This window comes from Festucalex cinctus, chromosome 21 (assembly GCF_051991245.1).
Source record: "Festucalex cinctus isolate MCC-2025b chromosome 21, RoL_Fcin_1.0, whole genome shotgun sequence".
NCBI classification, from domain to species: domain Eukaryota; kingdom Metazoa; phylum Chordata; class Actinopteri; order Syngnathiformes; family Syngnathidae; genus Festucalex; species Festucalex cinctus.
Genome location: NC_135431.1, coordinates 10,863,642 through 10,887,737, shown reverse-complemented (window position 1 = coordinate 10,887,737; position 24,096 = coordinate 10,863,642). Strand labels below are relative to the sequence as shown.

The following is a 24,096-nucleotide window of genomic DNA, read 5'->3' as shown; positions in this document are numbered from 1 at the left end:
AGAACCAGCAACTATAGTATGATGTATTTGTATTATTATTTTTTTCTTTGGTAAAGTTATTGGCTAAATTGTGAACTGCTCCAGATGTGGGCCAACTCGGTACCATGTACTTTGCCTAGACCTCTCGCGATAGTAGCCAGCTGGGGGCGCTTTTCTCCTGCAGTTGGAATGACGTCATTTGTTGCGTGTATGGGTCAGCTGACTACCGGGAACCAATCGGATGTTGAGGACGGGATGAACCGCCTCACACTGTGCGACTGGCAGCAGGCGGAGAGTTGCTGTGGTTTCGCCAGTGGACGATCCGAGTGGGGAGAAAGGGCGGCGACGTTTGTACAATGCCGAATAAAACGAAAAAAGACAAGGTGAGTTGCGGGGAACTCGCGCTGGTTTACCTTTGGGACAATTTTCACTCCTTTAGCTCGTGAACGCGCCCAGAATGAAAGAGTAAAAACCATTTTAGCGGAGGATATGAAGCTATCAGTGCACCACCCCCTACCTACCACTCCTCATAATTGCTAAGCCAACTAGCTATCCGCAATCCTTGCAAATGTGGTACGCTGCCCTATTTAATAACCTGAACGCCCGTATCCACGCGTTAAATAGCATCGTTTCAATCCACTCGCATGCCTCTGATTTGTGCGAAAGTAATTTTAATCGTATTTACCCTCTCTTGGCGCCCAGAGGGTGAAATGTTGTTTCTGCTGAAGTACCGTTAGCTTGCATGACAAAAATGCTAGTTCGACTTTTTTTTTTTTTTTTTTTTTGAGTGAATTGCTTATGCATTTTTGTTTTCTAAATTGAGAGATATTTTTCTTTCTTTCAGGATTCGTCTAAATCTGGCAAAGTGAGCAAGAGTGGAGGAGGGCAGGAGAATTCACAACATGAGGTAGGCTACCTCTCTACGCTAACTGGGGGGTGGAGGGGTTTATAAAGTAGTATTATAATAAGGATATTTTAGCAAAGATGCAGTGTGCGTGTGTGTACCTTATAAACATCTTCCCATCCTTTAGGGGCAGTCGAGTTTAGAAGTGAGCATACTAATAAATAGAATTGGACTGTCTAACTAATCACAATCGCAAGTTGATTTACATGATGTTCATGTTAAAAATGTTACATATAAGCTTGGTAAGATAACACGTTAACAGCCATACTATCTTGGTGTCCACTATGAAAAATAAAAACGTGAGATAACCCCCATTTGTCCCCCCAAGTTCTTATGTGAGAAAAATAAAAGTCAGTAAAAATAAATAAAATATCTTGGTGTCCACTATGAAAAATAAAAACATGAGATAACCCCCATTTCCCCCCCAAGTTCTTATGTGAGAAAAATAAAAGTCAGTAAAAATAAATAAAATGAAATAGAAAAATAATAAAATTTGCCCAGCAGAAAAAAAAATGTGGGTCTGAAGGGGTTAAGTAACTCAGTAAGAAGCTGTAATTTTAGACTGTAGCTGAATGTACACACTACTCCCCATATAGCGCACTACTAAGGGGTCACGCCATTTTGTAAGAAAAAAAAAAATGCAGTACACTCAGTTATATACAATGCACTTGCAAAAGTAGTGAACATCGATCATCATTCAACCATTTAATAGACCACAATGTATTGTGAGCAGGAAAACAGAAAGGTGTGTGCGACAGCCCAAGCACAAGCACAAAAAATATTTGTTTTAATTACATTGTAAAGCAAAGGAAATAAAATACAACTTAAACACATTTTTATTCACAATAGATAGTGTTTAGGTTACAAGAGTGGACATTCGGCCACAGCCTTCTAAAACTGTTAGCATGTGGATGGCGTTTTGCATTTGTTAGCATAAAACTAAGCAGGCCTTTTTTATATAGCAAAGGTTTGTTGTTTTACTTACACAACGTGTCATTATTATAGTTTTATGCTTAGCGTGACATTAAAACTTCAACTCGGGGTGGCAATAAAAAGCTTGAACCCTTTTTTGAGGAACAGTTCAATATTTGCCAATCTGCTGCTTATTGTGAAATGAGTTGAACCGAGTTCAACTGCCACCATACAGAGCTCGTGATTCGTATCTCAAGTTTGCGCTCACAAGTCCAAACAAAAGAAAAATCTGACAGCTTGTATCAGTTGAAAAACTCGTATAGTCACTCATATAGGACGCCACCACTGTACATTACTGCTTTTTTTTAAGTCGTGATGTTAGTAGATGAGGAGCTAACGTTGTCCACTAGCTGATGCCTGACTCGACGGCCTGAAGCTCCTCACTAACATGCACGAGACGTGCGTTTTAAACAATGTTAGCCACAGATGCTACTTTGGTAGCATCACTCATTCCAAATGAAATTATTTGATTTGTATATATTTTGTTTTTTAAAAATGCAAACTACCCTGTCAAGAGTTGATCAGCTGGTAACAGCTAGCTGCTTCCCCCCTCGATCTACAAGAGTTTAATTTTTCTAGGTCTCATGACGCAGCAGCTTAACGTAGCGGGACATACTTTGCTTGTGGTCCCGCCGCCGTCTTGCGAACGTAGCACGACAGCTGCATGTTGCTGAAGTCAGCGTTGTGTGCAACTCGGCGGGGGGTCGCGGTGAAGGTGGCGGTTCGTGGCTGTGAGGAACCCGCCACATCTGTCTGCTGGCAGATTTCGTCTTGGAGAAAGAAGAAACATTTATTTTTGAACCTCCTGTTATGTAAACTGGAAGTGACGCACATGTCACATATGCAGGCTTTTTGTTTGTTTGCTAAAAATGGGGTGGAATTTGCTGTGTATGACCAAGAGGGAATATTTTGGGAATGAGTGTATATAATATTTGAGGGGGGGGAAAACGACATTTTATAAAATTGACATTTCTTCCAGGTCAAACTAGTAATATTTTTCTTTTGGTCTCTTAGCAGGGCTCCAACAGGAAGACCAGCAACAGCGTCCCGCCGACCACCCAGCTGCTCAAGGGCAAGCAGCCTGGCTCCCAGACGCCCGTCAAGAAGGACAAGCGGCAGAGTTCTTCTCGCTTTAGCTTGAGCAACAACCGGGAGCTGCAGAAGCTGCCCGCCTTCAAAGGTATTTTGATGTTTGGACCCAACTCCCAAATCTAAAGCCATAAATCACCCGAGCTTTACATAACGGGGGGGATTTTCATTGAATGATGCAATCAAACAGCCCGACCTTAAATTGTGCTTTAATCTTCGTCACTGTCTGTGTTCACCCGCTCCTTGTACGTCTAAATTGCAGCGCATAACAAAGATGTTCAAATCCCTGAAATCTCGTTACCGAGATGTACAACGGGACTTTCGCTCAAACATCCGAGTCACCCTCTCATTTTCATATTGAGCTGATGACACACGGAAACAAACACGGGGGGTTGGGGGAGGGGTTGGAACATACACAGCATTGACTTTGTGCTGGATTTATTCCAAGCGTCTATATTTAGTGGTAATCCAGATAAAGCTTTAATTCCGCAGGCCCTCGTGTTGCGCAATGTTAGCCGGCGAAGTAGATAAGCGACGGTTTCGGACGCGTCGCTGTCCCTTCATTCCTCATACCGGTTGGAAGAAAGTTGAATGTATCCTCATAGTGTGGCCATGTGAGTCCCAGGCGTTTATTAGAGAGGAAGCCGTTAGTCGTGCAAAGACATTTGCATATTACTTAATGCTATGAGCGACAGAATAAATCCACTGTCTCAAACCTTCTAACTTCATCCTAAGTGCTGATATAGCAGATTTCTCTGGCAATCCCATGAGAAACTTTTGCGTTTACAGATGCCACATATACAAAACAATAATAAAATGTTCCCTCATAATAGTTGTCACCTCCATGTGTAAGGTGTTTATTCAGGGCGAGGCGTTTATTTGTGCAAAAATGCATTTTTATGTTACTAAATGTTCCACTTCAATCAAATTGTAAGTGCATGTGTGGGATGTTTGTGGTAAGATGTGTTGATAAAATTGACTACCATTTTTTTATTATTTTTTTATAACTGTCAGTTTGAGGAGTAGTGTTTATTTATTTTATTGGACGACTCATCTGGCGATTTAATTGGGGCAAGGCCTTTAGCTGTACAAAGGCGTTTTTACTAGGAGTGTCAGGCGATTACATTTTTTGATAGTTAACTTACGATTAATCACAAATTTTATATCTGTTCTCAATGTACAATAAAATAAGTTTCATACTGTTAACATAAAAGTGGGAAAAATGTTATATTAATAGAAATATGGCTGCATCGTTTAGTCATTGATAGAGTACTTTCATGATAATTCATAAATTGAGTTAAAATGAAAAATATGTACTGTAAATGAGTGTGATATTGATTTGTGTAGAGGTAATTTTCTGCCACTAGATGGCATAATTGCATTTGTAAGATGTTGGTGACAGCTCAGTGCATTTTTCATTTTCTCGCTTGTCTATTCTTTAACATGAAGTAACGTTTAAAAATTTTTTTTTAGAATTGTACAGGTACATACATTGCATTATTATTATTATTATTATTATTATTATTATTAAATGTATTCTTTCAAAATTTTGTAATGGACGTGTCTGCTACGTTACAACTGGAATTCCCCCAGTACAGGCTTTCCAAGTGGTAATTAATCGTCTGTTAAAATTTTTTTTAAAACGAACTCAAAATTATCTTACTGAATACCGTGTCCCGTGTAAACAAAAATCCACTCTCAAAAGTCCTCACATTTTACAGATGCCTTACCTGCCCTTTCAGCTGTTTGAATTGTGGTAACGACGTCAGATTCAACACATGGTGTATCAGTCATGGTAAAGGAAAAAGGAGGCATATATTTGCGATTCAGCATTTATTTATGCATCTCGCATTTAATTTGGACACGCTGTCGAGGAGAGTGGAGGAAATTCACAACAATGAAGGCTGCTCGTATAAACTTTTAACAAGGATATATAGCTGATAGTGGCAACAGCACTGCAAACGATTCGATGACTTTATGGAATGTAACACAATAAATGATTGCTTATCATTGTGGGAGCGTGAGCAGTCGTTCTCACGCCCTTTAATCGGACATAATGCAACAGTCGAGATGTAAAACGACTCGGAGGCAGTTTTTCCTCTGACCTTCCCCATCGGGACCATACATTCTAATGAGTTTGTAACTGCAGCTGTTGCCTGGCAACGTGTCAAGAAGCAGCACTGTTATTGTTACTTACTGTTGGCTTTTGCGATGTTTGGTGCACAGTTAGGGCACATATTTTACTCTCGCAGCACAACGCCAAACAGATGTCACAAAAAAGTATTTATGCTCAAATAATTCTGATCTTGTGACTCACAAATTGATTTGCTTTGTGTAAAATCGAGTTCTGTTTATTTGAACGGAATTATTGTTGTTTTACATGGCAACAGGTGGATGGAGTAGGCTCAAGGCAGCCTCTATAGTTTCCTGTAATCATTTGAATTCACACCTTTTTAATGAATTCCAATCAATTCAGCGTCATTAACTTTTAAAGCAGAATTTATCCTGGTGCTGAAGTCGATGTGCTCAATGTGGCAATTTTATTTTCCCCCTCTGGAGCACTATTTGGCAATAAAAACCACAGACTTGAGCCAACAGCAGACTTTCCTCTGACATTAACGCACGCACAAATCAAGAGCATACACAGTGTATATAAATGCAATTACATAATGCCGATTAGCTATTACCAAGCTGCTGTGTCGAGTTGACTCATTTCCGATTAAAGGCCCCTCACTTCCCACATCCCGCTGAGCGTTCCGTGCAGCATTATCCCACGGCGGCCCGCTAGATGTTATTGCGCCGTCCTGCCCAAACAGGCTCCTCGCTTGACCTGTTTTCATCCCGTCCGTGCATGTACGCCGCCTCCCGATGGAAACGCATGTCAGACAGCCTGTCCCGCGGTGCGCTTGCGTCGACTCGCTTGAACCGTCGGCGGCGGGTACTTGAACCTCATGCTCACCTCCCATGAAAACAATTCTCACCCAGATGAGCACAACTACTGCTGCCATGTTGATATTTTAAAAAGGAGATGTATTCATATTGTGAAGTGGATAGGGTGTGAGCTGATCAGATGAAGAAGCCGGCTCGGCAACAGTTGTCGCTTCTGGCTCTCCTAACAGGGTGTTATTGGTGTCATCTGATGGCCAGTTGTTGTTCCCAAATGGAATCAATAATGCTTGGCCACCAAGAGAGACCATATAATGCTCATGATAACCTTTGACCTTTGCTGAGTTTGATCATAAGTGAGGGAAAATGTTCAAATTTGGCCAGAATGTTAGTACGCACATACTCTGCAGAACAATAAAGCTGGACCTCCAAAAGTTGAGTTTTATTGTCATAAAAAAATAATTCCTCCTTCTGAAATAGGAATAATTTGTTGCAAGGATAAAGTGAGGATATAATGAAACATTTTTCATGTTTTGAGTCATTCTTGACTGTGAGACATTAGCTGCTCTATAATCAAAACAAAATCAAAACAAACACAACGGGAGAAAAAACTGCGTCCTAGCATTGGGTGGTTAAAATTAGTGGTTGACCGATTATCAACACCAATTTTCCTAATACTGAATATAGACTGATATTTGCATCCGCCATTTTTAAAAATCTGACGGCCAGTAATTGATGAAGTTAAAACTGTGTTAACTTCAAGGAATTATTTATTTACATTTTTTGATTATTTATAAAATATGCTGCTGACCCTGTGAACTCTCTGCACCTTTTTATTTGAAATTAAAACCAAAATAATTTCATGTATTTTTAAATTTTGGACAATTTTATTTACTGTGGAAAACAATAGGGAGCTGTTTACGTGTTTTAAGTTTTTAACTTTTTAAGACATGCTAATGATGTCTGAAAAAAACACTTTGTAGCAAAAACTTATCCAACATGCCTAAAGACATTTCAGCAATAATAATTAATTATAATTAATTGTTAATTATTGTATTATTTTTATAATTTTGATGCCAATACTCTTCCTTTAAGTGAAAGTGAATATTGGCTCGAAATATCTATTTTTGGTCTCCTTGACTACAGTATTGGCCATGGGGGGAAAAAAAACAACGCATCTCTAGTTAAAATCAATTTATGTACATAATGTGATCTTGAGTGCTCATACTGTAATGTACTGAGCAGCCTATTCCGATTCTGTGGTCATCACATTTGATCTTTGCTACCACTAGCACTATTCTGTGGTTGTCTCAAAAAAAACAAGCAAAACACGTGATGATGATGATGATGGTTTGAAGTTTCATTGCCGTGTCTCTTTGCAGAAAAAGGGACTTTTTGGGTGTTCCATCTCTGCTCTGGAACCAATGTTGACTAAACAAAAGTCACATTAGGATGAAATTGTTGCCGAGTTGGCCTATAGGGAGTAAATGCGATTTGTCTCGGACTCATGGCAAGTTATTTTTTTTCTCCTGGGAAGATGCTGAAGGGGGGCAAAATGACACTGGGCTTCTGTTTTGAGAGCTCTTGCTCCCAGCGTGTCAGTGGGTGTCTCTCTGCAAATAGACTCTGTCGCCTTGAGCGCTTGTAACAAAGGGCCGTGACACTCTGATATAGAGGGAGGCGGGTAAGATCAGCAGACACTTTTTTTTAAAAAAAACAAAAATAATAATTAAGCGCTCAGCTGAGTTGTACTGCCAACAGTGAATTTAGAGAAGCTGCGCGTCCTCACGTTATCGGGACCCGAAGTGATCCCATGACCACGTAACGTAAGAAAGAGCCTTTTATGCCAGTTGGCAGAGACCTTCCGGCCTGATGAAACAACTTTCTGTGGCGCTGTTGTTATTTTGACACAACTTGTTTCTTATTATTTGAAGGGAACTACTTATGGAAATTGTGATTGGCATGTTTTTCTCACAGTTGAGAGGTTCTGGGGTTTGTCACTTCAAAAACATGCTTGTTTGCGTTGTTGAAGACTCGAAATTGTGAACGAATGAATGAATGACTATGCGTGTGAATATATATATTTTTTGTTTATGCTATGCTATCTTGCTATTGGTTGGTGATCGGTCCAGGGTGTACTCATTTTAGACAGTTAGATGGCTGTTACTGAAAATGGACTTTTTGATATAATTGGAAGTTTTGGCTCAAGTTCATAGTTCAGGGATCTCCCAGGGGCAGTAGCATGTCTTCAAGTGTTAATAACATTTTAAGTAAATGACTCCCCATTGTTTGTTTTTGTTTTTATTAGTAAAGTTTTCCAAAATTTCAAAATACCTGAATATTCAAAAAATGTATTTTAATTTCAAGCAGAAGGTGCAGAGAGAAGTTAACACTTTTTTTTTTAAAAATGGATCTATTATTGGCCGTGTGATTCCTCAAAATGGCCGATTCGTCAAAATGCTGAATATTGTATCGTAGTAAACAAGGGTTGTCCAAACTACAGCCTGGCGCCTGTGACTTATCATTGAGGTATTTTGACAAAAATCATCTCATACATTAGGACACCTTTGAATTGTTTTAAAAACACGCATCATATTTCCCCAATTTAAAACTAACAATTCAATCAAAAATAATTCCGACTCTGCTTTGGCTGTATTTGTCAATTTGGCGTTCTGGTTTTTGGGTGAAGTCGCCGTCTCTGCTGCCTGGCTTGCGTGCGCTCGCATCCTGTGCGGCTGATGCTTCCTGCCTTCCTGTTTCTGTCACATCCACCTGGGCTCCTGCTGGGGCTCAGAGACAGCCATCTGTCATGTGCATGCACGGCAGAAGACCAGAAATAGTGCTTGTATGACAAGCGGTGTCACCCGAAAGCAGACGGCAGACTTGGTGCGCCTTTTGGTTTGTCGCTGTTTGAATTTGAGAGTATTAGCATGTGCGGTTATGTATATATATATATTAGGGGTGCTAAAAAAAAATCGATTCGGCGATATATCGCGATACTACATCGCGCGATTCTCGAATCGATTCAATAATCGGCAGAATCGATTTTTTTATTTTTTTTTTATTTTATTTTTTTTTTTTAGGATTCACACCTTGAGCATGGAAGAATGTTATATGAACGGAACATTAAGCCTTAATATTTTATTTTAATGCTGTTCAAACATGAAACAGATTACAACCGCTATAAGACTGAAATTTCAGATAAATAAATAATACATTTTCATATAAATCTTACTCTACAAGCTTACTGATTAGTATTTTCTAAATTTGAATGAAAAAAATCGCAACAATCGACTTATAAATTCGTATCGGGATTAATCGGTATCGAATCGAATCGTGACCTGTGAATCGTGATACGAATCGAATCGTCAGGTACTAGGCAATTCACACCCCTAATATATATATAAACTAACTATCCATCCATCCATCCATCCATCCATCCATTTTCTTGACCGCTTACTCCTCACAACCGCTTACTCCTTGCGTGTATAGATATATATATATATATATATATATATATATATATATATATATATATATATATATATGTGTGTATGTGTTTATTATTATTATTATTATTATTAGTAGTATTATTATTATTTTGTTTTTATTTATTTATTTATTTTTTATGAATGCCCATTTTGACAATGGCCATTTTTGAGGAAAATACCCCTAAACGCACACATTTTTACAAAAATTGTGTTTTCAGGTGTGATAACTAAGTCACTTATAGATATTTTTTTTCCCCACTTTCAACCGCGTCATCAGAGCTGTCCATACACATATAGTTTTTAATTTTTTTAGTTGTAATTTTTGCCCTCTATTGACAATAAAAGCAGTACTGTGGTATGACCAAAACAAACTATGCTGGATACATATATATATAAAATAAAACTGAATTCGAAAATTTCATATGGCATAATTAGAGACTTGAAAAAGTCAATGAGTCATAACAGATTTTTTTTTTAATGCATGCCCATTATTGACAATGGCTGTTTTTGAGGAAAATACCCCTAAACGCACAATTCTTTACAAACATTGCAAGTGTTTTGTGGTGAGATAACTGTAATTTATGAATATATATATATTTTTTTACTTTCCTTTGTTTGTCGCCGTTTGAATTTAACAGCATTAGCATTAGAGGTTATGTATGGATGTTAGCAGGTTTGCACAAAAGCTACTGAACAACACAACATAAAAACCATTGTGTTTTTAATAGAGATGAGTGAATACCAATATTGGGTATTTTCCTTGGTGGAGGTCTGCTCTCTCCTGATTACCATTCTGGTTTTAATTTGTGTGATTTTTGGGTGTCAGGTCACTCAGACTTGACTTCTTGGCTCTATGTTTACATTCCAGCTACTGATGGCGGTTTTCTAGTTTGCACTGAAAAAAAAAAGAAGAAAAAATACAGCCGCTCGTCCTCCAATCACTGCTTCAGCTTCACCACTTCCCTTCCTCGCTCCCCCAGCAAAGCCCTCCCCCCCTCATGTTTATGTATACAGCCGCTCCCACGTGAGCGCTGCCGTCCAATCGGGGCGTCCGCATGCAGGGGTGGAGGGTGTTGATGACATCACGGCGCTAGCCGCTTCCCTCCAGCTGCAGGGGAGCTTCATTTTCTGCCCACAGCGTTTGTACTAAAATGGAGGCCGGCTCCTCACCTTGGTAGCCTCCCTCCCTCCGCTCTCCCGCCGCACCTCACTCATGTCGGCATGCGCCGGGGAGCCCAGCGGGATGGTTCTGGACGTGCCGGGCTGCAACGGGCCTGGCCAGTTTGTGGCCCTCTTGCATTTTAGAGGTGAGAGCAGGGAATGCAGCGAAGTGGCATTTGCGTGTGCTGTGCTTGTGTTGCAAGTGGTGTAGTTGTCAGCTGACTTTTCTGGAAGTTGATGCAAGGTGGTAGTAAAGTTTAACCCGAAGCAAAGTGTACTGAGGATGTCGGAGGTAGTGAGGTCAACGCTTGTCATCTCTGGCTTCTTTTGAGCCACCTGGTATCAACTTGTCTCGCTAAAATCAGTAACTTATTGCTTATTTTCTTGCAGAGTTATTTTCTGCGGAAACAGTCTACTTATGACCCAGTTAAGGGTTTCCTGCGCACGCATATGTGAGAAAAGGTTAGTCGTTCCATCCGTCTGCGTGTAAAGCCCGCAGGTGCACCAGGCTCGTCTCCTAATATTTCAAGCTTGCAGAAACCCAAGTGCTGGCGTGCAACAGGAGCTGGCCGACCTCTCTACACCCACCTTGATGGGATGTGGAGCTTTCCTAGGAAAAGACAGAATATTAACCGCTTTTGATTGATAACAAGGTTGCCCAAGCATGCTTTGTTTATTTTTTTACAAGAAGCCAGAATAAACTTGTCTCACAAGAACATCTATTAAGTCACAGCTGAGGAGCAAGCAGCAATGCATGGGGCCCTCATACCCCCTTTTTTCATCAATGCTACAAACAGGAAGGACAGCATGCAGCACATTTAACATCTGGCTGCTTGATTTGGTGAATTATGATATCGCTAAATCCTCTTTATTTGTCACGTACACAACACGTACATGAAATTTGATCTCTGAATTTGACCCGTCGCACTAATGGACACATACAGCTAATGGCGCATACTGGAGCAGGGAGCTCCTTCAGCTCAAGATACCACAGCCATGTGTCCAGGTGATGTCAGGGTTGGATAATCTTGAAATGGTGTCACTGCAGTCCGTGACAGTCAAATCAAACCTAAAAAGGCCAGGCTGTTTTCCATTTGTGCAGTTCCAGCACGCTCTGGTGTTTTAGTTTATTAGTGGCAGTTCATTTTAATTAGGCATGTTTTGGCCACCTATATTTAAGATCCATGCTAATCGCCAGATGAAGAGAAATGTAACATATTTGACTCAATTCACAATGTGTGTCTGTGCATTAGCATCTAAGTGCTTTAATATTTAGTGTTCTTAGTGATTGAAGCTCATTTATGTTCATCAAGGTTAATGTGAGCTGTAATATTTGAAATATCTGTATAAACATGACCTCAGCTAATTAGCATTGTATAGACAAGGGATTTAAAATAAAATGACTGTTATGTACAAAACCACAATTGTAGTTTTTGTTCCAATATGATTTTATTTGTATTTTTTAACAATATCGTGACTTTTTTTTTTACAGTACTGTATTTGTGAGCTTTTGTATTTTGTACATAACCAACCTCCCCGCGATATGATAATATCGTGTCTTGGCTTTTGGATATCGTTACATCATTAATGCCTCATGTGAAAGTTGTTTCTCTGCACTAGTGCACCTAAAACATACAAGAACAACAATGACGGACAACCACAGCAGACAAGCAGTGGCGGCTCGCATCTCTGGTTAGCCCAATTGAACCCCCTTTGGAGCAAAGTCCTGTCTCTCGACGGTGACTAGACCCATGGTTGCCATGGTGACATCCGCAGGCCGGTTGTTAATGTATCGGCCAGACGTCAAGTCCTGAAGTCGGTGCTGCCCCGTGGGGAGGAGGTTGCGAGGCGAAGGAGGTCAATATAGTTTAACCTATTGTACTTTTCGTTAGGCTCTGTCATATCGCGTGCGCTCAAGCCACTGGAGTGTTATCATTTTCAAATGAAAAGGCACACTGGCGCCATGCTGAGACAGGTGTGGCTCAGGAGCTTCATAATTAATCAATGCTAAATTATTGATTTTTTTTATGTGTGCAGCATCAAGCCTTCCAGTTACTGATTAATGCAGTTTTAGAGGATGATGAAATCATTGGTGGCCTTGTATAAAATAAAACCACCTTTAAATGTTTCACAATTAAAATCATTTGGTGATTAGGAGTGTAACAGTACAGCACTTGCCATGGTTTTAAGGTAAGTGTAGTGTATCACCTCGTTATTTAACAAAAAATAATGGCTGGTGGCTCCATGTGTTGCATTTGACATTTTTACAACCACTCGCACTAATTGCAGAGCAGATGTGGTATCTGTAAAGCTAGGGTTGGGTTTAAAAAAAAAATTGAATAATCCATATTGAATCGATTTTCCTTAAGGCTATAGATTCATAAAACCATGAATCAATTAATTTAATCTAGTTTTTTTCCCCCCCAAAATTCATAAGAAAATAGATTTTTAAAGGCCATTTTTTTATCTTGCATTTTTCTTGAAATTTACTGTTCACATAAATCTAAAAGTATTTTCTTATATTTATGAAAGACCTGAAGTATTGCACTTTAAGACAATTCTTTTAAATTTTTAGTTACAATAGAATTCTGAAAATATTTTTTAGCAGCATTTCGTCATGTTTTTGTAACACTTAAGTGATTATAACATGAGTTACTTTCATTAATAAACTTAAATCATTTAACCAGTTACTGCCTCAGCAAAATTTAATTTGGAATTTAATGTTTGTGGAGTTTTTATCATGGACTTGATACTTAACTCATTCACTCCCAGCCATTTTCACAGAAGCAACCAACTTCGCTCCCGGCGGTTTTACTGGATTTTGACTGATTTTACAAGGCCGCGCAGAATATTGTGTTCTATTGCTATAAAAACATGGAAGCTACCAAAAGAAAGATAAAAGTCTCTTCTTTCATCAGGAAAAGGTAGTATTTCTGTTTCGGTTTTGCAGCAGTTAGCATTAGTGTCATCATTATTCACAAACCTGTTTAGAATTGTGAGTAATTGAGCTTTTTTTAAACTTGGCCCTGGTTCAATTCTTTTGCTCTGCTGCTACCTGCTGGCCGTTTGTGTAATACTACGATTTTTTTATTTAACCGTTCTTTGCAGTTGAGAGGCTGCATCAAAGCCTTCTGCATGCTCTAGCATAAAGAAACATAAAAAAAAATGTCTAAATACGTCTTTGGGACACTTCAAACATTTTAACTATTTAAACGTATTTATACGTTTTTGGGAGCAAATGACTTAAGAAGAATTGATGCAGGGCTCCCCCCCGAAAATCTTCGCTACCATCCTGCATCTTAGGTTGAGTAAACAAATGTCCCTGGCCACGATATGAAGAAACATTTGGTTTATATTTGCTCTAAACGCCGAAACACGATTCACCTGAATTTAAAATTCTTCTCCACTATCATGCAGATGTTCCACCCGCCGAACAGGAGAAGCTCTTCATCCAGAAGCTGCGTCAGTGCTGCGTCCTCTTCGACTTTTTCTCGGACCCGCTGAGTGACCTTAAATGGAAAGAGGTGAAGCGGGCGGCGCTGAGCGAAATGGTGGAGTACATCACGCATAACCGGAACGTCATCACCGAGCCCATCTACCCTGAAGTGGTCCACATGGTCAGTAATCTTTTTTTACTTGGGCTTGGACGATTTATAGATGTTAAGTGTATCAGTATCACGATACAAATATTCGTACTTACGTATAATGTAAAGATGCTACCCAAAAGCAGTAGCGTTGATACACTTACATTAATGTTCTCTTGGCCTTGTTGGGGTCAGCGTTGCTTCATTAGAAATGTCCCCGGATGTGCTCATGTTTGGCATTACCGGGATAACCGCCTTTGAAGTAAATCAAAGCGGGCATGACGCGCAGCTGCCGGCCGAGGTGCAAATTTGGCCTCCCCGCGCCTCCTTTTTGTGTGGCCTCATTTGATCCATGCGTCCGAGTGAGCCAATCATCATGAAAATGTGCCCCCCTCCCCTCCACAATTAGGCTTTGAAACCCACCGGCCGCTTTCATCATCAAAGTACAGATTGACAAAACACGTTTGAGGCAAGTGTGACGTCGAGACTTCGTACGTCCGTAACGCGCACCTGAGTTTCGTGGCCTTTTTGGACGTCGAATGAAGCGCACTTTCTTAAAAGGGACTAAAAAAAGAACCTGTGTTTAGCTAGCTTTTTGTATCTTAATGTGATGTGATGGAACTTTCCTCCCCGTTTGTCCTCAGTTTGCCGTGAATATGTTCAGGACGTTGCCGCCGTCGTCCAACCCGACGGGTGCCGAATTCGACCCCGAGGAAGACGAGCCCACGCTCGAGGCTGCGTGGCCGCATCTTCAGGTGCAGCGATACTCAACAACAATTCATCCAGTTAGCTATTTGGCCACAGTGTTTCAATCCATTGTTTTCCTCCAACAGCTCGTCTACGAATTCTTTCTACGCTTCTTAGAGTCGACCGACTTTCAACCTAACATAGCCAAAAAATATATTGACCAGAAGTTTGTAATGCAGGTAAAGTGCACTCTCCTTTTTAAGCATCTCTTTCCGACATGTTTTGCTAAACCGTGTCACTTTTCAATCAGCTCCTAGAATTGTTTGACAGCGAAGACCCCAGGGAAAGAGATTTTTTAAAGACCACCCTGCATCGAATCTATGGCAAGTTCCTGGGTCTGCGAGCATACATTAGGAAACACATTAATAATATATTTTATAGGTGAGTGTGCACTTTTGTGAGAAAACAGACACTTATCTCATTTGCTCCCAGCCATTTTCACAGAAGCAACCCACTTCGCTCCCAGCTGTTTTACTGGATTCTGACTGATTTTGCATGGCCCACAGAATATTGTGTTCTTTTGCCATAAAAACATGGAACCTATCAAAAGAAAGATTAAAATGTATATTTCTATCTGTTTCCGTTTTGCAGCAATTAGCATTAGAATATAGCTAAGTTTAATCTATTTTCACAAATCTATTTAGAATTGTGAGTAATTGAACTTTTTTTCAACTCAACATGGCCCTGGATGATCCCTTATACTCTGCTGCACCTGCTGGCCGTTTGTGTAATAACTACCATTTTTTTTCAACCGTTCTTTGCAGTCGAGAGGCTGCCTCAAAGCCCTCTGTATACTCTAGCATAAAAAAAAACTTATAAATACGTCTTTGGGACACTGAAAACATTTAAAATAAAAAGTATTTATACGTTTTTGGGAGCAAATGAGTTAAAATGCTAGGTTCCTTTTTGATATTTATTCTTTTTTTTTTACAGATTTATTTATGAGACTGAACATCATAATGGGATTGCTGAACTACTGGAAATATTAGGAAGGTAAGAAGGGAATTTGTTTATAGTTCATAATGCAGTCCTGGTGTTGAGGATTTGTCGTAGAATTGACTTTCCACAACCCTCTGTTTAACCTTCCAGTATAATCAATGGATTTGCGTTACCCTTGAAAGAAGAACACAAGATATTTCTACTGAAAGTTCTGCTGCCCTTACACAAAGTGAAATCATTGAGCGTTTACCACCCGCAGGTACTAACACTAATTTCAGGATGCGTCCATAAGAATCAGCAGTTTGTATACTAAGGTTGTGTTCTCTGCGTGCCTGTGTTTAGCTGGCCTACTGTGTGGTGCAGTTCCTAGAGAAGGACAGCACGCTCACAGAACCGGTGAGTTGAGATGAATTCTTGTAATGTTGTTAATGTTTACAGAATTTCCCCCGATAGTATGTCCGTGCAACTTAGCAGAAAAAAAAAAAAAAGTTCCAGGGAACTTTGCCGATTGTTGAGTTACTGTATATTTACTTCTAACAAAAACACATTCCATGTCTTAAATTAGTCATATTAGCATTTTTAAGAATAATTAAAAATAAATACATAAATAAATAGGGCTCCTCGAAAAATATGGAAAAAATAATAATCACGATTGTTTTTGGCAATAATTGAAATCACAAAATTGTTCATTTTTTTGGTACCAAACAAAGACATTTTTAAGTATTAAAAAAATATTAATACCAATTTAGAAAAATATAAACACTATAATTATATAAGTTCCTTTTAGACCAAACATTTATTTATTATGTATTTATGTTGGCAAAAACCTGACGTTTGGGCGCAGCTTGTGCACTGTGCAGACCATTTATTTTTTTGGTACAAAACAAGAAAATGTTTACACACTTAAAAATGTTTAGACCAATTAAAAAAATATAAACAATACAATTATGTAAATTCCTTTTAGAAAAACAGAATTTATATGAATATATATTTATAATAGTATTTATTTATGTTGGTTAAAGCTTGAAGTTGGAGTGCAGCATGTGCATTGTGCAGGAGGACGATCATTTTTTTTTATTTTGGTACAAAACAAGAAAACGTTAAAACGTAAAAAATATTAGGATTAATAAAATTATATGAAACACTATGATTATTAGGGGTGTGAATTGCCTAGTACCTGACGATTCGATTCGTATCACGATTCACAGGTCACGATTCGATTCGATACCGATTAATCCCGATATGAATTTATAAGTCGATTGTTGCGATTTTTTTTCATTCAAATTTAGAAAATACTAATCAGTAAGCTTGTAGAGTGTAAGATTTATATGAAAATGTATTAGTTATTTATCTGAAATTTCAGTCTTATAGAGGTTGTAATTTGTTTCATGTTTGAACAGCATTGAAATAAAATATTAAGGCTTAATGTTCCGTTCATATAGCATTCTTCCATGCTTAAGGTGTGAATCCTAAAAAAAAAATAAAATAAAATCGATTTTGCCGATTATTGAATCGATTCGAGAATTGCGCAATGTAGTATCGCGATATATCGCCAAATCGATTTTTTTTAACACCCCTAATGATTATGCAACTTTGAATGAAATAAAATGTATTAAATTAATTATTTTTAAATATAAAAAAGGTGCAAATGTATAAATTTAAACAACTCAAAATTAATTGCAAAGCCCTAAAAAAAAAAAAAAAAAAAAAAAAAAAAAAAGTACTCAATTTTATTTTCCACTCTCTGTTTTGACCCTTGCTGAAAGTGCCCTGTTTTGGGGAGCAGATGAGCAGTGGTTCATTTGCATGAGACATAGCCACCCCGTTCCCCAAAAGAATCGTAAAAAAAACAAAATCAGTGCCAACTGCAAAGCAAACAACAGACATCTCTGCACTTTCAGCCGATTTAGAGGTTAACGGTGCACACATAGAAAACGAGAGCACTCCCTAGGAGCTACAGTGCGCCAAAACTCATGTTGATATGCTAACATGAAGACTCCTCGCCCTGCGCAGACCGTAATGGCTCTCTTGAAGTACTGGCCGAAGACCCACAGCCCCAAAGAGGTGATGTTCCTCAACGAGCTGGAGGAGATCCTTGACGTCATCGAGCCTTCGGAGTTCGTCAAAGTCATGGAGCCGCTCTTCAGACAGCTGGCCAAATGCGTGTCCAGCCCGCACTTCCAGGTCAGGCGCTCGCGCGCGCACACATACGCCGAGCATCGTCTGTCTTGACCGTCAGCCTCACCTTGTTTGTGCCAGGTGGCCGAACGAGCGCTGTACTACTGGAACAACGAATACATCATGAGCCTGATCAGCGACAACGCCGCCAAGATCCTGCCCATCATGTTTCCCGCGCTCTACCGCAACTCCAAAACTCATTGGAACAAGTCAGTTTCCCATTCATCACCCAGTTTGAAAAGAATAGCCCATTAAATGTTGTGATGTGTGTCCTGCTTGCAGGACCATCCATGGCTTGATTTACAATGCACTCAAGCTTTTCATGGCGATGAACCAAAAGCTCTTTGATGACTGTACGCAGCAGTTCAGGGCAGAGAAAAGCAAGTAAGGAATAAGCTTTTTTGTTTGCTTTTGCCTTTTAAAGGGGAAGTCAACCCTTCCAAAAATTCTTGACAATATTCAGGTATGTTCTATGCAGCACCACTAGTTGTGGGAATGATTCCCACATGTTATTCGGCTTTTTATTCTCCACGCTTTTTTGCCGTGTAATAACTCCCACATAATACTTCCGATTTACACCATTCAAATTTTCACAGTACTTACAGTATTCACACAATTTAACGTTAAATATCAACTTTTCCCCATTCATTTTCAATGGGACTGACACTGAACTTTTTCTCAGTCCCACTTTCCACGACCATTTCCATACATACAACTGACCATCATTACCAGCTCTGTAATACTGCTCAGTGGCGCACTTGGTAAAATGCATTGTCCAGTAACCAGGAAGTCGCGGGTTCAAATCCCACCTCCGACTGTACATTGCAAATGTATCCATGGCAGTTATGCTAAGTGATTACATGTACGAATCTTAGTTCCACTTTTCCATCTAAATGAACGGCGGGTACTGCATGCCTAGTTGGTGCTATTGCGTGAATTGTATTTATTTATTTATTTTCATTTTTTTCATTGGATGCCATTAGTTCCATTTTTCCATCTAAATGAATTGAGCGTACTTTCAGGTAACAGTTTTACATATAGGCTATTAGCCATGATTTTCAACAAGCCAAGTTGGCTAATGTGTTAAATACTTTCCTGGCGTTACGGAGACATGCAAGTGCGTTGGTTCAAATCTCGCTTGGGAAATATTTTATTAGCGTTCAGCATGCCCACGGAATTTCTGCAAAAACGTCACTTTGTCTAGTCTAAATATAATATTCTGGTTAAGTGGAAGGAGTTAAGTGGCAAAATCTTGCTGTCGAGTGAAAATGACATCACAGTTGCTCAGGTCTCGGGTAACAACCAATCACAGCTCAGCTTTAGAAAACAGGTAAGCTGTGATTGGTTGTTGCCTGAGCAACTGGGATGTCATCTTCAGTCGACAACAAGCGGCAAAATGGCCGCCCCCTGAGATGGATAGAAACGGCTGGATTTTGATGCATAACTCATATTCTACAAATGTAATATTAATCAGAATGTCATGGTTAGACTAGTGAGGCCACATATAACATATTAAGTATAGATTTGAACATTCACTTTTGATATTTAACAGCAAATTTCGATCTACTTCTAATTTGAAGCCTGTGATGTGAATTTTTCTAAATTGCTTAATGTATGTCATCGTCCATTTAATTTATATTGGGAAATAATTTAGCTTTTCTTTTCTATATATACCGTCCCACCTCCCAATATTTTTTGTCAGGGACCAATGAGACCAAAGCATGCTGAACCCTCCCTACAATAATGGTGCTTGGGTCATTTTGACCCACACATTGTTTAATGATCCAAAAGTGTTAACAAACAAACAAAAGAAATCCCAGTAAACATTGTTTAAGGCTCATTATAAACCCTTCTATTGTTTATTGTCAACAAGTCAATATGACCTGCTATCTGTTAAATTTAAAAAAAGAAAAGGTAATAAAAAATATTGTGTTGATCCACAGAGAAAAAGCCAAATGGAAGGAGCGAGAAGAAGCCTGGCTCAAGATTGAGAATCTCGCCAAATCCAACCCGCAGGTAGTCGACATGATCACGATGGTCCAGGAATTGCAGTGTTTGAGGGGCCTTTTGACAGCACAATAAGTATGGCTATCATAAAAATAAAAAAAAATCTTTCTTGCTGCATCTCTCACAGTTTCTGACGTACACTGACCCGGTGAGCTCCGGCGGGCCAACGGACATGGAGACGGACGGACCGCTGCTAGATGACGTCAGTCTGCTGAAGAAAACGGTAGCTGAGGAGGCCACGCAGGTAAAACGACGTGACAGCTACTGTGCATTTAAGCGTGCAACTCAGATTTGAGATATAAATCATCCACTTTTTACACTCCAGTAACACTGCAATGTTTGCGCACATTATCACATTAACATGTTGATTGATTTATGGCTGCACTTTAATACGCAGTCAGATAAGATAAACTTTATTAGCTCCACAATGGGGACATTTGCAGTGCTGCTGTTTTTAGTTGAAGCTAAATACCGTATTTCCTCATGAAATGAAGTGAAGCTTTTGTTTATTCAACAGAGAATGCTTTCATTTGAATGTGAATGTGCGCAAGAGTAAAAACATAATGAAATGTCACCGTAAGGGTAATAAGACCAAAAAAAGGTTATTTGAGGTGCAATGTTTACACGCATAATGAACTCCTCCTTTTATTTTCCATCGCAAATATTGAACAAGTTTAACATCGTCGGCTTTAAATAGACCGCCCTGGAGCCCACAAATCGACAAACATCAACAACAAACTTGTGACATTGTCGTCTATCTCCACTTCATTCAGCTGCAGAAAGACCACCGACGAGAGCGGCCGCTGATGCGGAGGAAATCAGAACTGCCCAAGGACATCTCCACCGTCACAGCCCTGGAGCTGCACCGGAGAGCCGAAGAGATGTTGACCACGCACGACGGCCACTAACTGGCCAGAAATCCCGCCTCCCCGTCCCCCACTACGTCTCTCAGCCCGGCCCAGCACAACACATCCGGATGTTCACGCCCCCATTCAACCCAAAGCTGCACTGGACAAAGTGGCTCTGGGTAGTCGCCCATTACCTCGTCCCTTCGTCTTCTCCCTTCCTCTTGGCTATTATTTCTAGGGTGCGGTGCTGCCCCCTTGTGGTCGTCTCAATCAGGTGTTCCGTTCTATCGTCTTTCTAGATGTCAGGTGCTTTTACACATACACACACAAAAAATAAAATAACCAGGATGTGTCCAGAAAATCGTCAATTAAGTTAAGTTCTTTAAAAATAAAAACTCTTATTTTTTTTTAGGAGAGACAGGTCGTTAAGCTTCAAATTCCTGAGAGACCGCCACAATGGGACAGCAGAATCCACCTGTTAGTCTTCGCTTCATCCCATCGTGACCCCTCACCCCACTCCTTCACTCATATACCCCCCAGGTAGGGATGACACTGCTTCACACAGGAGGTATGTTTTTTGTCTGTTTTTTTTAAGGAAGCTCAAACGCGCCTTTCTTTTTTCGCAGTGCCTTTTTAAGAAGGGGGATGTTTGATCAAGTAGAAATTTAAGTGGAAAGTCCTCCAAAGCACACGCCTTGCTTAAAAGCCCTCCACCAAACTCCCTGCCCCAAAAAGCGAGGTGGGGGGGGGAGGCTCATTAGTGGTGGGGGAGCCACTTGAACGAACGAAGCACTTCCTGATTACACTTGAACGTTAAAAACAAAAATCTCGTAAAGAGATCTTGTCATGGCTCTCACCCATCGTCCATTTTAACAAGCAACTTCTTGTCCCCCCCCCCACCTGTCCTTCCCCTGACCTGCCCAACCACCCACCAACACCCTTCACTATTAAGCTGAATGTGCGAATTGTAAATATGTCGCCCGTCATCAGTATTGTCTGGTTGCTGGATGCTGTCCCCTCTCTGGAAAAAGGCTTTAATGACGGCTCCTTTTTGGAGGCTCTCCTGGTTCCACATAAGCTTTTTTTTTTTTTTGGTGTCCTGACAAAATGACAATTTCAAGTGTCTTTTAAGTATGTCTCATTCTAAACGGCTTGTACATATGATGTATTATTATTTTATGTTCAAAATAAATGTTAGAGTTCATATTTTGTACAAAATACTCCCTTCACCCACCCACATGTACAGATTGCAGAGAAAATAGTTGGATCGTGGCAAAACATTTAGAAGCCGTATAGATTTTTTTAACTGTTTATTTTTGTCTCCCAACACGTGTTGAAATCCTTACGTACATAAGCTTTTTTTGTGTGTGCGTGTGCTTTTATCCAAATCTCCAGTGATGTACATCTATCTATATACAGCAAATAAAGAGAACATGTGTTTTATATTTTCATCAGAAGAAAAAGAACAATCTGTAAGTCTTGTTTTTCTTCTTTTTTCCCCCCCTCCACAATTACTGGATGATGTTTAACCATAAAAGAAAATATTGTACTTTGCTGCCCCCTGCTGCACAGTATGCTCATATATCTATAAAAGCGCAACCCGTCCTTACTACCAAGTCGCCTAATTAAATAGTAGGTACTAAATCACGGTTTATGCTTTTAGATTCCCCATGTTGCTAGATTGCTACGTGGTAGCTACCTGTTAACAAATTGCTACCTACCCAGGTCTAATTGGGCTTTCTGCATGCACCTGTTGCATCGTGTCTCAGTAGCTAGCAGCATCTACCTGTTGCTCTATGTATCTTGTTCATCTGGTCGCAGTCAAATTTGCGAGCTTGAGTTGACTTAAAAGTTGAGTCTACTACCAGTACAAGTACACCCCAACTATCTGTAAGTACTTACTATCTTTATTCATTAGCATTACTGTATATTGCTAGCGCTAATTAGATAAAGCTAACAAGCTAGCTTAATTTACCTGTTTTCTTTACATAACTTATTGTATCTCAGTGCCCGTATTGCTACCAACTGAAGCTAGCAGTAGCTACTGTACTTGCTACTTTTATATGTAGCTTATCCCACCTCGCTAGCCCCATTGAGGGATTGTCTCGTGAATTTCATATGGAGGATCAAAACTGCCATAATTAAAAATAATGTATTTACTAAATAAATAAATGAATAAAAGTGTAAATAAAAAATATATATAATAAAAAAATAATACAATAAATAACTTAGGTAAAAAAAACAAACTTGATTCTAATATAAAAATAGATGTTGAAATAAATACTAAAATACATAAATATAATTGAATATCAATCAAATGCTCTGCTCAGCATGAAATAAATGTGAGAGCAGAGCGTATTGATATTTAATTCTGTTTATGTATTTATATTTATTTTTGACATTTATTTTTTGAATCTCGTATTTTATTTTTGTATTTTTAGTTTTATGTATTTATTTAGGTATATATATATATATATATATATATATATATATATATATATATCTTTTGTTTCCATTTATATGTATTTTTTGTATTTACTTTTTGAATTACATTTTTATATTGGTTTTTATTTTCACTTTTATTTATCCCATCCCTTCATTTTCTTAACCGCTTATTCCTCACAAGGGTTGCGGGGGTGCTGGAGCCTATCCCAGCGGGCTTCGGGCAGTAGGTGGGGTACACCCTGAACTGGTTGCCAGCCAATTGCAGGGCACACAGAGACGAACAACCAAGGAACAATCCAGAGCGCCCAATTAACCTGCCAAGCATGTTTGGAATGTGGGAGGAGACCGGAGTACCTGGAGAAGACCCACGCAGGCATGGGGAGAACATGCAAACTCCACCCAGAAAGGCCGAAGCCTGGACTCGATCTTGCGGCCACAGTACTGGGTGGCGGACGTGCTAACCACTCCTCCACCTTGCCGCCCTTATTTTTATTTATTTAGTAATTTATTTATTTTTATTTTGGCAATTTTAGTCCGCCGTACTTTCAAGCTTGTTTTAAATTCCAAATGTGATCTTGCGTGTCAGCTTTTTACCACGAAGCAGGAAAATTAGCAGTTGATTGCGGCCCAAGTCCCCTGACTGAACATGAATAATATCTAGACTAGATTGGAACTTTTGTCTTTGACACCATTTCAAGGAGTAACTACGTGCTGCCTGCCCTCAGCCATTCATAGTCTCTCAATTGGCTCCTCCAAGGTCGTTTGTGTTCTCCATGTTCCTTTCAGGGACAACAAGGAGTATCGCTGGTACCCCTGCTGGGATCCGCAGGCGAACATGTGGAAATTTCCACTTTGGAGTCACTGCA

General features: G+C 39.6%; 1 protein-coding gene across 3 annotated transcripts; it reads left to right on the top strand.

Annotated features, from left to right (window-relative positions):
• Positions 1-235: 235 nt before the first annotated feature.
• On the top strand, positions 236-22,254 carry ppp2r5cb (protein phosphatase 2, regulatory subunit B', gamma b). Of its 3 annotated transcripts, none has more exons than XM_077511231.1 (16): positions 236-362; positions 824-886; positions 2,873-3,035; positions 13,900-14,099; positions 14,711-14,821; positions 14,900-14,992; positions 15,064-15,194; positions 15,747-15,806; positions 15,903-16,011; positions 16,095-16,148; positions 17,766-17,936; positions 18,012-18,139; positions 18,213-18,314; positions 19,874-19,946; positions 20,065-20,181; positions 20,711-22,254. In XM_077511231.1, exons 1-16 carry the CDS (start codon positions 336-338, stop codon positions 20,843-20,845), a joined length of 1,737 nt encoding a protein of 578 aa, XP_077367357.1. In that variant the 5' UTR covers positions 236-335; the 3' UTR covers positions 20,846-22,254. The 3 variants fall into 3 exon arrangements, with proteins under 3 accessions (XP_077367357.1, XP_077367356.1, XP_077367358.1); XM_077511230.1 differs by having other exon boundaries at positions 2,870-3,035; XM_077511232.1 differs by lacking the exons at positions 236-362; positions 824-886; positions 2,873-3,035 and adding an exon at positions 10,251-10,628.
• The last annotated feature ends 1,842 nt before the right edge of the window (positions 22,255-24,096 follow it).